Here is a 16,243-nt window from a genome sequence, read left to right on the forward strand (position 1 = left end):
GAGGCATGGCCATCAGGAAACCAAGGGCCATGGAGATAGAACCTCGAGGGAGTTCTGTGACGAAACTTAGGTCACGGAACGAGGTCGCAATCACCACCAGGCCGCTTACCCCTCAGGTGGTATCTCTCCTAACAGAATGGCAAACGAGCTCGCTCCCTTCCCATAACCGTTATCTCTCGGCAGCACTTGCATCGCAGGCAATTCAGCATTCACTGTCAGGTACCAGGATCCGTACTTCCAGTTATTCGACCCGAATAACTAACTTTCAGCATGGTCTGGAACCCAGATGTTCAGGAGGCCATGCCCACCAGATATTTGGAGGAGAGAACCAGGATAAATGAATTGACTGTATTAATGAACTGTAAGGTGCCATGGTGCAGACGGATGGACCAAGAGGGGACCGTAGAGATGAGAGGGTGTAAATGAGACATTACACTGCAAACAAAATAGATAATTGACTCGAATTGGGATCTTAAACCATTCAAAATAATCCCATCGCGGAAGTGTAAAGAGATTAGTGGGATCATTCAAAGTAAGAATTGCAATTGTCGTTCCTGCTGTTATAACTGCCATGGTAAGTGTCATATGCGAGTTCCTTTCACGAGTGCCATGCATGAGGTTAAGATTGCTTACTAGATTTCCATTATACACAGTTCGAAAAATAGTTATTTTTATCATGCATTTGTCATGTTTATAAAAATTTCCCTGCTTTCGTTCCGTGCAAACCTCTGCATAAACGCCCCCCTGTCCCGGGTCACCATTTAAAAATAACCTCTTAGCTCAATGGGCCTTGCCCGAAAATAAACGCACCAACTGATTGCACGCCTGCTGAGCGTGCTCCCTTAGTGCGGCAATTGCTTGTGTGCCGTTATTGTGACGGTGAGCTTGAGATGTCCCCTTCTCCGTGTCGGTAGGCCGTTGTTTATCGTGTCGTGTCGTTATTGGCGTGACGTTAAATTTGTGCTGCGTATCGCTAATGGGCCCCCCGGGTGTGTGGTTGTGCATGGGCCAAGGTGATGTCCCTGTTTAGAATGGTCATTGAATTTTATTTCAACACTGCCTTAATAACCACAGATCACTTACGCTAAATCCTGGAAGTGCCATCGACGTGCAAATTGGAACGTTCAGCGTGTTGAGTTCAGCAGTGCCGCGTTTGGTTTACAGGTTTTTAGACCAGTGCCACGTTTGGTTTCCGAACTATTTATTCTCCTCCTATGCGTGTTGGGTTGTTCCTGGACACTGTGGTTTCCTCCAAACTCGCAAAAAATACCCGAAAGGAAATTGTTAAGCATACCGATCAGGATTCTCCAATATAGGCTTCTGAATCCTTTTAGGCTTACCTGGGTAAACGTAGAGTAATTTCTTACTCACTTGAGGCCTACATGTAGTACCCAACGTGCGTTCGAATATGCACGTGTGGTTTGTTCGGCCTGCAGTTATTTTTATTTCAGTGCAGACATTTTGCGCACGCGTAGACAAATAGTGTGACATTCATGCAAGGGGACTTGCGCGCAATTTGACACGCGACTTTGAAATGTTATCTGGCCCGATTTTAAATAAAACTTTGCGTTTTGGCTGTTTGCTTTTGAACCAGGTGCATTGCAGCTATTTCTAACTAGTGGAGATTAAGATGTGTTCTCTTCGTGTCGAGGAGCCCTGAGAAGCATTTGTAATTTATTTTTGGGACTTTTAACTACATTTCCATGCTGTTTTGCTTTATTTAGCTTTTTGCGTGCAAAATGTACCACTTCCATCTCATTTCATTTTCATGAATTGGGTGACAATTATTGTCTCCATTGAAGCAAGCCCCCCCCCCCCCCTCGACGGACTCCCATCCAAAAGCAAACCAGGCTCAGCCCTGGTTAGCGTCAAAAGATCTGACGCGCTTGGCGGGTGCACTAAGGGGAATTTGGTCGTAGGCTAAGGAACGAGTTGCCTCCAGTGGTACCTTGGCTGCATTCCTTCAGGGGACACTCAATGCCGACGTAGTGCTTAACCCGCTTGGTAAACGTGTCGAGACAAAACTATTTAAATTTTAATAGGCCGCCACAGGTGCCGTGATGCGCTTGTACACGTCGCCGCCAGCGCCGGGGGGGGGGGGGGGGGTTGCTCATCGGACGCTTCGAGTGAAAGAGAAAAAATGGAATCGTATTTCGTGTACGCGTCGGTGATGCTCGTTCCCTGATTTAGAATCGGGTCGCTTGCGCTTTGGTTCGAGCAGCCCGTTCGCAGTTGGAGGGCAGTGTTTTTCAAGCTCCAGTTGTGGGGCAACTCGTCACATCGGCCCTTCAGTGTTATTGCTATTATTCCTACGGGCCAATATCATAGGAGTACCTGAAGAAGCTACCAGCACGTGGAGCAAAACGGTGGACATCGTGCCGAACATTACACGGCAAAAAGCTGAAAACAACATCGGAGAGCTTTGCAGCACAACCACAACAACCTACGCAGTAGCAACACGAGTTATACTTGTCTGGAAATTGCCAGCAGTTGTGAAACTTGCCCCTTCCATGGGAATGTGTAATTTCCTGGCTCAACTTGCCAAGTGGATCCTCTCTCACTACCTAGCGTTTGTTGGGGCATGGAGACACTTTGCTATTTTTCTTTTTTATACACTGCCCATCTCAAAAATCGATCGGTTGATATTGAATAGCAGCTTCACTTTTGTTGTTCAGCAGAGCGAGCGGCTTGCTTGCTCCGTGCCACCGCTCGGCGTTTCCCACGGCACACGGCAAACATTCAAAATAACACAATCCTTATGCCGCTGCCTCGGCAGATTTTCCTTTCGCCTCGTTTTAATAAATAATGCTGGGAAATATAATGTAGTGCCCAAGTCCTTTGGTTGATGTTATTTTATTACGGCGATGAAACCGGCCAAGTGCCTCGCGGATTATTTGTAATGTTTTTTTTTTTTCCTTTTGGAAAAGTGAAATGGGTGACTCTAAATCGTGGGGCCGCCAGTGTGGACATTCTGCAAGGTTGAGCGCCGCTCAAGGTACGCTGGCTCCACTTGTCACGTGTTTTGCGTGCGATGGCGCGTGGATAACGCTTGAACCCGAAGGGTATTCTGTGTTCAGGGTGTCCTCCCTTAAACCCTGACCGCTCCAGTCCAACGCCTTCCTCTGGTCATTAAATCGGGAGCTGCTGAGCTGTAAGTACAAGGTCTCCTTTGCACAGTATGTGCGCACTTTTAATATCGGATGCACATTTGCAAAGTGCGTCTGATATTGAGCTGTGTCAAAACTACAGAGCAGCATAATTTTTTTGAAAGTTTATCCTATGACCAATTTACCTTGGCTGTCAGATCTTATAAATGAAGCAGAGTTTAGCATGGTTAGTACTTGGATGGGAAGATGGCCTGGGAAATTCGATGTTCCACGCTTGGTTTGCGAGGTGACAGTACAGCAATAGATAAATGTAAGTTGAATTTCTTTCGCACTGTACGTAGCCAACTATGCCAATCAGAGGTGCGGACTTATATCTGTATGTGCCGAGCTTTTGAGTGTTACCCTTTGTGTACGTGTCGGTTTTCTCCGGCCACTGCAGGGTCCTCCTGAAAAAACAAAGTGTTCAAATTTACTGAGATCTTTTTCGATTTAAAGCTTTCGTGACTGCAGGGATTCATCTTCTTGGTTCTTTCGGTAAAGTCACATAGAAGGGAAGTAATATTATTTTATTACTTCCCTTCTATGTGACTTTACTTACTGAGATCTCTCTGCCTCTAAAGGGCATTACAGTAGAGAGAGGGAATCGTGTTCATTCATTCAACAAAGCAATACAGAATGCGGTCAACGGGCTGACGTTTGTTTATTTCCTCTTGATAGGTGAGGGTGTGCTTGCTTACATGAGGAAGTTTGTCGAAAGAAAACGGCGAGAGGTGGGGAAGAGACAACGGTGCGGCTGCATTGGCACTCACGGATCAGAGGGGCCCAGCGCCGGGTGACAAAGAGTGGGGAAACTGGCCAGGAGGCCCAGTTTCATTACTTTTGTAGCCCAGGGTTCGTGCCAGCCATACTGCAAATCGGAGAGGTCTAATGAGCAGGATGATTTGTGTACTATAATGAAGGCCCATTGCCTGAAATGTTGCCTGTTATGTACATCTAGATCTTAAGTTTTTGTGACTGCACTGATCCGTACTCTTTAGTTCTTTCAGTAGAGTCACGTAGGTATAAAATAAAATCAATTAGAATCACGACGTTTCGAAAGCATCCTGATGACGGTAGCTTGTGTTGCTTTCGAAACGTCGTGATTCTAATTTATTTTATACCTACGTGACTTTACCGAAAGAACTAAAGAGTATGTTAAGTACATATATATCAATATTTTTTCTTTTAAGGCGATGTCATTGACGAATATGTTGAATTTAAATTAGGAGAAGACCATAATAGCTGATTTTGCTGGTGCTTTCTCTTGTGTGTGTGTGTGGTGGGGGCACAAAAAAGGCGGCGTTGTATTAAACTTCATTCTACCCACACGTCACAGTGCTGCTGGTTTTCATCTTCAGCTTTGCTTAAATGCTTTCAGTCTGCTTTGGTAATTTGCATCTGAATAGAAAACATTGGTCAAGATGGAAATCTGCACGGCGGGGGTGGGAGTGCAAGGACTGCTGGTGTGAGGAATCAGGAATCTCTTTTTGTAAACTTAGTTCTTTTTTTTTAATCAACAATGTCAAATAGGAATGTGCTGAATTCCCTCGAATGATTTGTGCAACTCCATTTGATCGTCATTGTACACACATGCGGTCTTGTAAAAGGTGTATTTGTGTTTTTTGGCCAACTCTCCCATGCTGGATTGATGTCTTGCAAGAGATGGGAATAGCCACACTTTACCCCACCACCACCACATGCCACCTGCCGATCGACTAACTGTGATGTACCAGTTATATCCTGCGGCGTTGGCACGGCCATGGGAGCATTCATAAGCTTGTCCATTGCTTTAGCTGCTGCGCGAGGAGCTTGAACCCAGGGACCTCTGGACTGGAAGCCCAGTGTGCTGACAATGCACCATGACAGGGTCCCCATGTGTATACTTCATAAATGCATGAGGTCATATTTTTTTTCTCCCGATGTCTGCGTGTGGGCTGTCTTCTGCGGGCACTCCTCCCACGTGAAACGTAAATACCCCCGCTCAGCGGTTGGCCAAAAACATCCCAAGCGCAGGACTCTCTTGCTACACGGAGGATGGAGGCTTTCCTAGGTAAACAAATGAAATAAAATGTAAAGGGCGCTGTTGTTGGTGTTGTGAAAGTGCACGCGCTCGCACGTGTCTTTCCCCCAAGGAGGAGAATTTCAGGTGAAAATGTATTGGCAGCAGCGGTGTAGGTTGTTTAGAGAATTCCCGTTCCGTGCTGTATAAAAGGTGAGAGGTAAACCACTTTCTGTTTGTTCAGCTACCCCAGCCGCTTGTGTTTACTGTTTGTGCACAAATGCTTTACCTATCTCCCCCCCCCTGCTGATACGGTTTCCAGAAGGTAACATTTCGATCAATGCTTTCATTGTTATAGTGTTAAGAAAGTCTGCCAAGTTGTGGTGTCATCCTGTGTACTTAAAAAAAATGAATATGTCCTTTGATTGAAGGAGGTTTTTTACGGCAAACAAAATGTGGATGCTTAAAAGCCAGAGATGAATGTAAAACAGTCTCCAACTCGGTGTTTCATTCGGAATAGTATCATAAGTATATTACTTTAAAAAACTTAATATTTTATAGATATGACATTTTTCGTATGCAGAGGAATTTAAATGGAAATTTCGTGGATTTACCACGTGGTGACTTGTTTTCTTATGAGTATCGCCACGGATAGGGTGGAAGCTTCACGTTTACGTGGGACAACGTTAAACACATCTGAACTTAGGTGTACTTTCACCTAAAAGTTGATTGTCAGCTAAAGACATCTTTAATTGCCACTGCCCCCAAATATCAGTTGGGTGTTGCAGCTTGTTTGTTCTCGTTGTGTTTGTTTATGGGTGAGGATACGGAGGTGGGTGGGGTCAGAGGACCAAGTCGGACCACTCAGATCCAGATTTTGAATCTGGACAGCCGCCTCTGGAGACATTGAACTCTCAAGTCTTGCGAGTTAATGTCCTCAGCCTGGTCCACCCGCCATTGACTGCCAAATGAAACACAATTGTTAAATGTCGTTTTATGTTGCACGCCGGCTAATTTAGAGCTTGGAGAATTTACTATTTCAGTTTTATTGCGATCCGAGAAACGGCGGCGCTAGTGAGGATTAAAGAGGCCTATTGAAGTAAGGTCTCTCATCGTCTTCTCGTGACGTCTTATGACACAGTGGTGATGCATTACTTCCCTCATGATCTCTGGGCTTATTTAAACTACTAAACATGTTTTTTTTTTATTTTTCCAGGTAAGGCCCACTGAGCTATATATATATATCTAGCTCTTTTTTCACAAGCGACCTGGCCGCAAATGATAGCTCAACGAAAGTGGCTTATCATGTGGAGGTTTATAGAAGCCAAATACTCTAAATGCATGTTTCTAAATGTGGAGGGAAACGCTGGAGGACCTGGACAAAAATCCACGCGATCACGGGGAGAGAGACGAGAACACTCCAAATATACAGGCATCATCAGGGTCAGGATTGAACCCACGACCTCCAGTATACCGGGCGAGGTAGTTCACATCTCGCCACCTGGGGTCATATCATTTCACAATATTACCCCAAAAGCACAGTTGGGATACAATTGTGGAAAATATGCCAATTTATTTGGTAAATAAGAATTGCTTAACACAGGGGATGTCCACGTCCATACCCTAATTATCAGGGTACATTACATCTGGCCTGATGTATGTTACATGTTGTTTGTATGTTACATGTTGTTCCGCCCTCCCGTTGATTTTCCCGTTGTGTTCTGGGCTTGTGAAAAACCATGCTTGGCTTTGTGATGTCAAACCGACTCCTTGCCCTGCATTGATACATCGCAAGTATTGTTTAATACGTCGTAAGTATCGTTTAATGTGGCTGGGTGGGTGACTCGGAGGTCAGAATGCCGAGCTTCTGCTGAGATGCTGGTTTCAAATCTGGGTTACAGCCACTCGCGATTAAAACCGCGGACCCTCAAGCGGAGCAGGTTGATCGTCTCAGCCTGGTCACCAATGGCTGCACCAAAATCCATCGCGTTAAATTGGATTTTTTGCACTTCATTTGTATATATTCCAGTTTTGACATGTAAAATACCCATATGACTTTGGGACGAACAATCCCATTGCAGAGCATGTGCGAATGTGTGACCCCTACTGTATTAAAAACTAAAAAAGCCACTTGAAGCAATGCATTGGGAGAGAAGGCCTGTGAAAAATATTTTCTGTGGGCCCTTTGCTGACAAAGCGGTGGGGGGCGGTGGGGGGCGTTGCTGTCCAACTAGGTGAGATTTCCAAATCGATTCCTGGTCTCCTGCTATGATGCCGCAAGCACAGTTGGAATAACTTTGAGGGGGGGGGGAACAAGAGAGAACAATGATCGTCAATGATGGAAATATCTTAGCTGCTCCCAGTGAGGACCATATCTTGCTTGAGATGTAATGGAAATATTGTGATTGCGTGGAGTTTGTCATGCCTCTATTCTAAGCTGTAAAGTCAGTATAGTAGTAGCATTTGTCTGTGCTACAGCCAAGACTTGATTCCCACTGCTTGCAGTTTCCACTCGCCAAACTACTCTGATGTGTTTCGTGGGTGAAATTCTTCAACGTGCATGCAAGTGTGAGCTGGATGTGGCTGAATTAGGATAGTCTTGTGAATACTGCATTGTCACGCAAGATGTCACACTCTCATCATGTACAGCCCTTTGTCTATTCACTCCTGGGTGAAGGCCTCCCAATACTTGTTGGTAATTTGTTTGGCAATACTTTACCACACCGGTCAGTGCAGGTTGACAAATTGGCAGGCATGTATGTACTTATGGGATTTGTACTGATGTACTTAATGTATTATGATGTTTTTTTTATTTTGTATTATTTGCATACCTTTCCTTTTATTCTTCACTGCTATCTTTTTTGTATTGAATTTGTACTCTTATGACTTGGTGACTCACTTCTGCTGGACATCTGTGAAAAAAAGCTTCGTTGCTCATCAGATTCCTCTAGTCTAGATAAAGATTCTGATTCCGGAGGCCGAGAGCAGTTCAGATATGACTCGCCGCTGGTGTTAGCCCATTTCCAGGTATCAAACTTTGGTCACAATTTCATAAGCGGTTGAACAATGTAATGTGTTTGAACTTTTTTCACTTTGGCAAAGCTTGTGTTTAAGAAACACCGCAGTTGGATATTAATGCTATTGTTTACTATAACCTGCAATGAATGCTATTCTTTGTTGCATTCATTGCTGGACCTTTTGACGTTGTAAGGTTAACACTCAGAAACTGAACATTATGTTAATGAAAACAAAAGTGAAGGCACAGTCATGCAATTGTTTGTTCAGGTCTACTGGTGGAAGTGCCTCGATTAGAAGGAGCTCTAGAGAGCCCCTTTGAAAGGTGTTTTGGCCTACTCTTCCATGCTGACCAGATGTCATAATATTATAATTGAAAACATATATACACACACTTTTGTATTATTATACAAGCTTATCTGTATAGGATGCAGACCGTTATAGCCAATGGGCTAAATATAATAATAAATAACAATACATTTGGCTTGCAGTATTGGAAAAGAGTTTAATAAAAGCGGTAATTTATTTTCCTTTATTCTACTTTGAACTATTGCCGCAGGTCTGCATAGTGACAAAGCAACAAACGCAATTCAAGCGGCGTTTTATAACTTCAAAGAGCACAGCAAACCCCACTTTGTGCAGAAATTATTCAGAAATACTGTCTGGGTTTGTGCACCCTTGGAATTCCATCCAGTAGCATTCCTTATGTCAACTCAGTCGGTGAAGGCAGAAGGAAATGAGCTCAAGTTGGGTCCAGGGTTCACAGAGAATATCTGCTGAAGTAGCCATGGTAGGATGCATGAAACTGGTTTTGGATCAGGATTTGCATTTTGTTGTAAGAGGGTCCTCAAGTGACACTTGGCAGGAGCTGATCAAGATTGAATGGTTACTAAGAGCTTAGCTCGTGGTCTCAGTCCTCACGGATATTTGCATGGGAAGCCCATTGTCGGGGAAAGGTAATTGCACTCAATTTGGGTACGAGCCTAGCTCCAAGGGCTATTTAACCAGATGTGTGCCCAGTGAAGACACTACGGCTGCATAACTGAGTGCGCACAAGACCAGGGAGACCCTCAAAGGATGGTCAGGCCCCACTCGTGTGATATCATTTCCCAGATGTTCACCAACATGCCGTGTGACCTGCAGCTGTCAGTGGAGGGTTTTGCTCAGTGCAAGTTGTATTGCTTGGCGCATAGGTGTCAAAATGCAGCAATGATAAGGCTGTTTAAAATAAAGAGTTAACACTGGTAAAAAAAACAGAACCGAGATAGCTGGCTGTCTTGTGGGTGTAGTAGACTCGGACATGGGGAACATGTCCTAGCTGGATTTTCCACTGCACGCATCTGCACAGCGCTTGCTGTTTGTCTCTTGTATTGAATTCCTTGTTGCTGAGACAACTCACTCACAAAGGACCCCACTGTGTGAACTATTAATATTACGTGACCCAATTAAGTGCCTTTTCAAGGTTAATTTTCACTCTTGCCCTGCAAACACGCAAGCTTTTGTCAGAAAAATATTTAGTTTTGTATTCCAATATGAAGCTAACATTCAGTGGAATAAATTGTATTTTTGTTCCATTGAATTCAAATTTTCCTCCTTGATCAACGATGATTGTGCGCTGCCTACATCGGACGACGGTTTTGAGTCGGTGTTGAAAATTCCATATTCCTATGGCCAAGGCCAGCCAACTAAGTGCTGTTTTACGTCCCACAAAGGGATACAGCCTCATTATATGGTGCTCATGTTTCTCAACCCGGTAGATCAAAGTGATGATTATGGCGCCGCTGATGATGATAATTAATTTGTTGGGACGATAATGCTGGTGATGATGAGGATCATGGGACTGAGTTGACCCTGGTCCGAGTGTGAACTTGCAGTCTTATAAATGAGGAAACATGCTGTTATTACCATTTGGGCTGTGAATTACTATCGTTTATGGGGAGAAACATAATTTTTTTTAAACAAGGTCTTTGTTTTGCAGGTGACCTCACGAGGAAAGGATATGAGAAAAGAAGACAAAAGCTGCTCTCACCATATTTATCGAAAGTATCAGGTATGAATTTTTGTGCTCGTAGAACGTGGCCGTTATGTGGAACGGACGACTGGTCGACATGCTAACAAAAGAGCCTTTCATTGCGGTTGACTCATAAAAATGTGGCACTTTAACCAAACGTCAAACCTGTTTCGGGCATCCCGAGGTATTCTCCCGCACACACGGACACGCACAACAACAACCGCCATTTGCCACTAAGTGGCGGTGATGTACCATGACGCTTGTGCCAGGCTATGTGCACGTGGCAGGAGGTCACGTTTAGCCCCCTCGATCCGGCCGAACAAAAGCGGTTTAGGCATGCGGTGGCTGGGCATGCGGGCTACATGACCCAGCCAACGCAGCAGCCTTGCCTACCGGAGGAGCTCACTGATGGGACTTTGCCCAGATCTTTCAAGGATTTGTGAGCTTCTCACACAATCCAGCCTGGTTAAACCCAGGATGGATGATAGGCAGGCCAGCCTAAATGTTTCTAACTGGCAAAGATGTTCCATTAGGGGGTCCACATTTCGCAAGCGTAGAGAAGGGAGGGAATGACTGTGGCCGAGAAGACCTGAAGCTTCGTGTGGAGCGACAGATCAGGTAGCTTCCACACAGCATTACGCAATCGATGATAAGATAATGCCACTCGACTGATTCGGAGTGAGACGTCTGCTGTCAAACCGGAGCCGGTCATGAGAACACTGCCCAGGTATGGGTAACTCTCCACTCTCTCCACAACTGCCCTATCACCAATTGGAAGTTGTGGAGGTGGAGTGTCCGATGGTACAAAATACCCAGGCAGGTGCTTTGTTTTGGTGGGGCTGATGGTCAGTCCACACCTTTTAGTGGCAAGCTCCAGGTTCAGCAGCAGCACCTCCAACTCCCCCTCTGAGTGAGCAGCAATTACCAGATCATCGGCATACATAACGTGGTTGAGCAATAGGGAGCCATCCCTTGACCGCACCCGGGTATTGATCGGCCTCCCATTGTATCTGTACTAGATGGAAATTCCTCCGGTACAGCTATTGAAAGCTTCACAAACTACTTGGTCGAAATAGATGTTAAATAATGTGGGATCCAGAGGACATCCCTGTCGCACCCCAAAGTGAACAGGGAATGGCTCCAACTCCTGGCCACATAGTTTTACCTGGGCCCACTCACCATCATGAAGGTCCTTAATGATCGTGAGCAGTGGGTCAGGGACTCCGAAAGCACGAAGAACAACCCAGAGCCCAGGCCTACTGATGGTATCATAGGCCTTGACCAGGTCAATAATGCAGAGCTGTAGATTTTGTTGGAATTCCCTACACCTCTGCTGTAGCAAATGGACAGAAAATATTACATCTGTGCCGGACCGCCCTTTCCTGAAACTGCATTGGGGCTCCGCAAGCCTCTCCTCAGCGTGCCTGACAAGGCAATGTTGAATAATCCGGACACACACATGGACACACGTGCACACTTGCTTAAATATTGAAGTTTGGTGTGCAGTGTAAATATTGATAAGCCAGTTAAAATATTTACATTCCAATGAAATGTGAAATCTAAAAAAAAAATATCTCTTAATTAAGGTGTGTGCATGTATGTACACGGTGCCTATTTATACTGCATTAGCTTATTGCTCATAGTCGCTGCTTTGTGGTAATTTGCCAACGTTTATTTGCATAGTGTATGTGCGTTGCGTGTGTATCGACGACCAGTCCTGGGATCTGTTGCGCAATAGGTTGAGTGCATGGTGTTCTGCACGTGCTCGTGTGTGTGCCCCGTGTGCGTGCCCGTGCGTGCCCGTGCGCGCGTCCCCTCGCGTGGTGTCCCCACATCCGCGCGTCGCCTGGGCAGGTGGCTCGAGCACGGAGAAGCTGCCGATGCCGAGCCCAAGGCTTAGTCCGGCCCCGAGCCCGGGTCCCCCGGCCTCCCCGCAGGACTGGCAGAAGCAGGGCGGCCACGCGGACGAGAGCTGCCAGTCAGGTAACCCCCACTGGTTCATTGTCTGCACCGACAACACCGGGTTCTCACTCGAAGTGGTGGTGGTGGGGGGTTGTTTGACCGTACTTTACTGTGCTGGTTTTGTGTGGGTAGTTGAAGGACCGGGGTGGAGGGTTATTAGGATCCATTCTGATACTTCTCATCACAAATTTTTGCAGTGGCCAGGAATCAAACTCAGGTGCCTGGGTAGCACGGTGTGCTACTTCATATGCCACTGAGCACATTGTTAATTTTGGCAGCTGCCTGACTATGCTGCTGTAAACACAAGCGAAACATCACGCCCAATTGTCAAATGTTCTGGATTGCTCTTCGGCGCACCAATGTGCTGCTGAAGCGGGTAATAAATTGGCACATTTGCTCACGTGGCGTCTTTATGAACGCTTTTCTGTTCCAATGATGTGCGTGTACGTCATCGGAAGGGCGTGGCACAGTTTGGCGCCAGCTATCGTATAGTGCCGTTGTCGCTACGGTTCTCTGCAATGAGTACAGCGTCTTTGAAGACAATGGCAATTTCATTGGCATGCAATGAGCGTTTATTCCTGGGCATATAAAATATGTACCCCCGAATGTGGATGTTGAATTGACTTCAGAAATAGCTCAGTTACATCACCTTCCTGGGACATTCTCTCAAACAGAATAGTTAACTTGTAGTTGCAAGAGTTCCATTAATTAAAATGTCTTAATCTCATGACACTATACTAAGCTCTTGTGACTCACTGATTTACACCCCAGTCTTGGCAGGGAGTGATATTCTGGACCGATTGGCTCGTACGTGGATATCCATCAATCAGATATTTAATTGTCAATGGAAAGTCCCATTTTGCCAGTTACCCAGCGAGTTTGCAAGGGAGGTCCGTGGTGCATTAGAAGGGAATGAAGAGCAACAACATCACAGAGGAACAAAGCAACAACGGAACGGATATAAATCAACGCATACGTCCATTTTGACTCGCCATTTTGACCCATTCGTATTAGCAGTGTAATGGCTGACGCGTAAAACAGAGATGGACAAACGAGTGACACCGGGAAGACGGGGGGCGGTTCAGTTTTGCATGGCCGTGGCACTCACTGTTGGCCTTGGTTAAGGGCGGCTGAGCTTGTTCACACCCATTCCCACCCGAGTGCTGTAGTGCGGCTGTACAATGGAACCATTTTTTTTTTTGCTGCTCTCAGTCAAGGATTGGGTTTCATCCATTTGCTTTGTCTCGTGCCCTGGGCCGTTGAACACTCGCGTATATAGCACATGACCAGGTACTGTAGTCGCTGTCCTGCGCTGCCAGCGTCATGGATTATTGCTCAAATACAATGCTGCCTTCTCTTGAGGCCTGTCCGAAGAGTTGCGAGTGCCATCTGAAGGCACTTGGGCTCCGCGGTTTGTTATGATTAGACCCAAATAAATGCATGCTCCTTGAGTGGTGGAGAAGATATTATGTTTGTTTACTCAGAAAAGTCAAACTGAGTCTCTTGACTCTTTTCAGGAGGGTCCTGTCAAGTTTTCGCAGAAGGGGGGCCATGATTGCAGTGTGTAATTTCTGGGTAATTTCCCGAAATTTGGCAAGTTTAGACTATTACACTGGCACACAACGGCCTAACCCTTGCGAATGACGGTTCAAATATTTTTCAGCGATGTTGGCCATGAGCGGAAATCGAAGTCGAGTCGCCGGGTTCTTAGCACAGTGCGCTAACCACTACACAAAGATCCCCGGTATAGCCTTCGACAGGCTATTGGGGCAAGTGCTGTAAGAGAGCACCTATGAAGGCCAGAACAGCACCACACAACCACCTTCAAACACATTGAGTAGATAGGCGCGTAAGTGGTGAGTACATGTTATTGAAACTTTAGTTTGAAAACACTCATTGCGCAACCCACCACCCTCAAGGAAAGCTAAACTAAGCTATTTTATATTTTATCAGGTAAGGCCCGCTATGCTATATAGCTCTTTTTCAGAAGCGACCTGGCCACAAATGATAACTAAATGAAGTGGCATGTGTGGAAATTTAAAGCAGCAAAATACTCCAAATGGCATGTTGCTTCTAAATGTGGAGGAAAAAAACCAGAGGACCCGGATAAAAATCCACACGACCACGGTAAGAATATGCAAACTCCAAATATACAGGCAACAGGGTCGGGATCGAACCCACATCCTTCTGTATACCAGGAGAGGTAGATAGCATCTCGCCACCATGGCACCCCCCAACGCCACCGTTCAACCTCCGCCCGCCCCAGCACTCTGGCACCAAACATTTACCTGTTCCCACTGGGCATGTAATAGATTAATCAAATTAATTCAGGTCAATTCTAACACTCGCAAGAGAGTTCAGCGAATCGCAAGTGAAAGATTTTATCATTTACATTTCACGTGAACGGAACAGTCACGTATTGGGGGAAGCAGTGGTTAAGTGGTTTGGCCTCTGTGCTAAGGGACACGAATTTCAATTGCTGGCCATGGCTAACATTTGTGATAACCCCCTACCCCCTTCACCATCCCATGCTGACTATCAAGGTGAAGCATGAACAAACAACCACCATGACCAACAATAAAATGGGGAGACCTTCATCCAGCAGTGGAAATTTATAGCAGCCAAGTACTGTAAATGCTTGTTTCTAAATGCGGAGGGAACAACCGGAGGACCCTAAACAAATCCATGTGACCTTGGGGGAGAGAGACACGCAAACTCCAAATATACAGGCATCGTCAGAGTCTAGATCGAACCCATGACCTCTTGTATACTAAGAGAGGGAGTTAACATCTCGGCACCGCAAAGCTTTTACAACTCTGTCTCTTCTTTCACTGCTCATCATTTATGACTGATGCGGTTACCAGTGTTGCTGACATAATTGCCTTTTTTTCGTCTCAATACCGGGCATTTGACCTTTCATTGAAATATTTGGCATTTCTCTCGCACTGTTTCATTCGAACAACAACATTGAGTCTCTAACCACGGGGACTCTCAAGTCTCGATACAACGTGTGTCGCCAATGTCATGGGGGGGGGGCAATTGGAGGTTTAGAGAGATGAGACTCGATAAAATCATAATGCTACCAAGTATGTGCACGTATGCAGTCTCACTGACCCAGCTTAAACGGCTGTCTAATTTTAACGATTTAATATGGGATGGATAGTACTTGGATGGGTGACCACCATGCATGACAGGCTCCAGGGCTTCCTAGTGGGCAGCGGAGGGCGGCAATAATTTAAGTCAATTGCTTTCCTATATCCGTGTGCTCCCACATATATGCTCACCACCTTCACCAACCCACACTAACCACTGCAAAGAAGTACGATCCAATCACGCCCATGACCCGCACATTTTAGGGAGGCCCTCATCCAAACAGTGGCTTGACAACTGGCTGTGCGTGTACAACTATGGACGAGAACTACAACGGGAGCGGCATCGTATTCTGTAATGGACACGTGAAACGTTGTGCAACTTGTGCCGCAGTTTGTTTATGAAATGCGCACCACCTCTCGTGTGGGCACAGACGCGCACGTGGCAGCCGTGAAAGCGGCGCTGGCGAAGCAGGGGGAGGCGCAGCTCATTCTGCCCATGCCCTCCAAGCGGCCGGCTGCTGCCCCGGGGCATTACAGATCGGAGATGCCCCAGCAAGGTACGTCAACCCACCAGGCATGGTACCGACGATGTAACGTCCTGCCTTGGCAAACTGCGAACTGGAAGAAAGTTCCACAAGGTGAGCTGGCTTGGTACAGGGCAGGACGCATCGCTGCAAAGGATGGCGGTCAATGGACGAGACTGGCGATGGAATGCCAGCCAAAGGAGGGAAACGTGCCCGAGAGAGGACATCCACCCGCGGTATATGGAGCGATGAGATCAGCTCGCGTGCAGGAGTGAGACGGATTGTGTCACCGCAGGACCTGGAGAGATGGTGGATGGTGTTAGGAGGTCTTCATTTCGCAGTGGATAGACCATGAATGATGGTGAAGAATCTCCAGACCTGCAAAACAACACTTTAAAAGTGACATGTTAGCGAACGCAACCTCACCATTTATACGCCGCTATTGCACGTTCCCGGTGCGCGCCAATGCATGAGAAGGCAGCCAGGCCCTTCTC

The 16,243-nt window shown here is 46.2% G+C and overlaps 1 protein-coding gene across 1 annotated transcript in view; it reads left to right on the forward strand.

The window, feature by feature from the left end:
• LOC133349683 (disco-interacting protein 2 homolog C-like) overlaps positions 1 to 16,243 on the forward strand; it is a 100,413-nt gene that overhangs the window by 16,032 nt on the left and 68,138 nt on the right. The window contains exons 2-4 of the mRNA XM_061563330.1: positions 10,139 to 10,210; positions 12,026 to 12,154; positions 15,657 to 15,782. Coding sequence (XP_061419314.1) covers positions 10,139 to 10,210; positions 12,026 to 12,154; positions 15,657 to 15,782 — 327 coding nt within the window. The remainder of the gene's footprint in view (positions 1 to 10,138; positions 10,211 to 12,025; positions 12,155 to 15,656; positions 15,783 to 16,243) is intronic.

The sequence above is a fragment of the Lethenteron reissneri genome, chromosome 31, assembly GCF_015708825.2.
Source record: "Lethenteron reissneri isolate LAM-NWPU_2019-01 chromosome 31, ASM1570882v1, whole genome shotgun sequence".
In the NCBI taxonomy this organism is placed as follows: Eukaryota; Metazoa; Chordata; class Hyperoartia; order Petromyzontiformes; family Petromyzontidae; genus Lethenteron; species Lethenteron reissneri.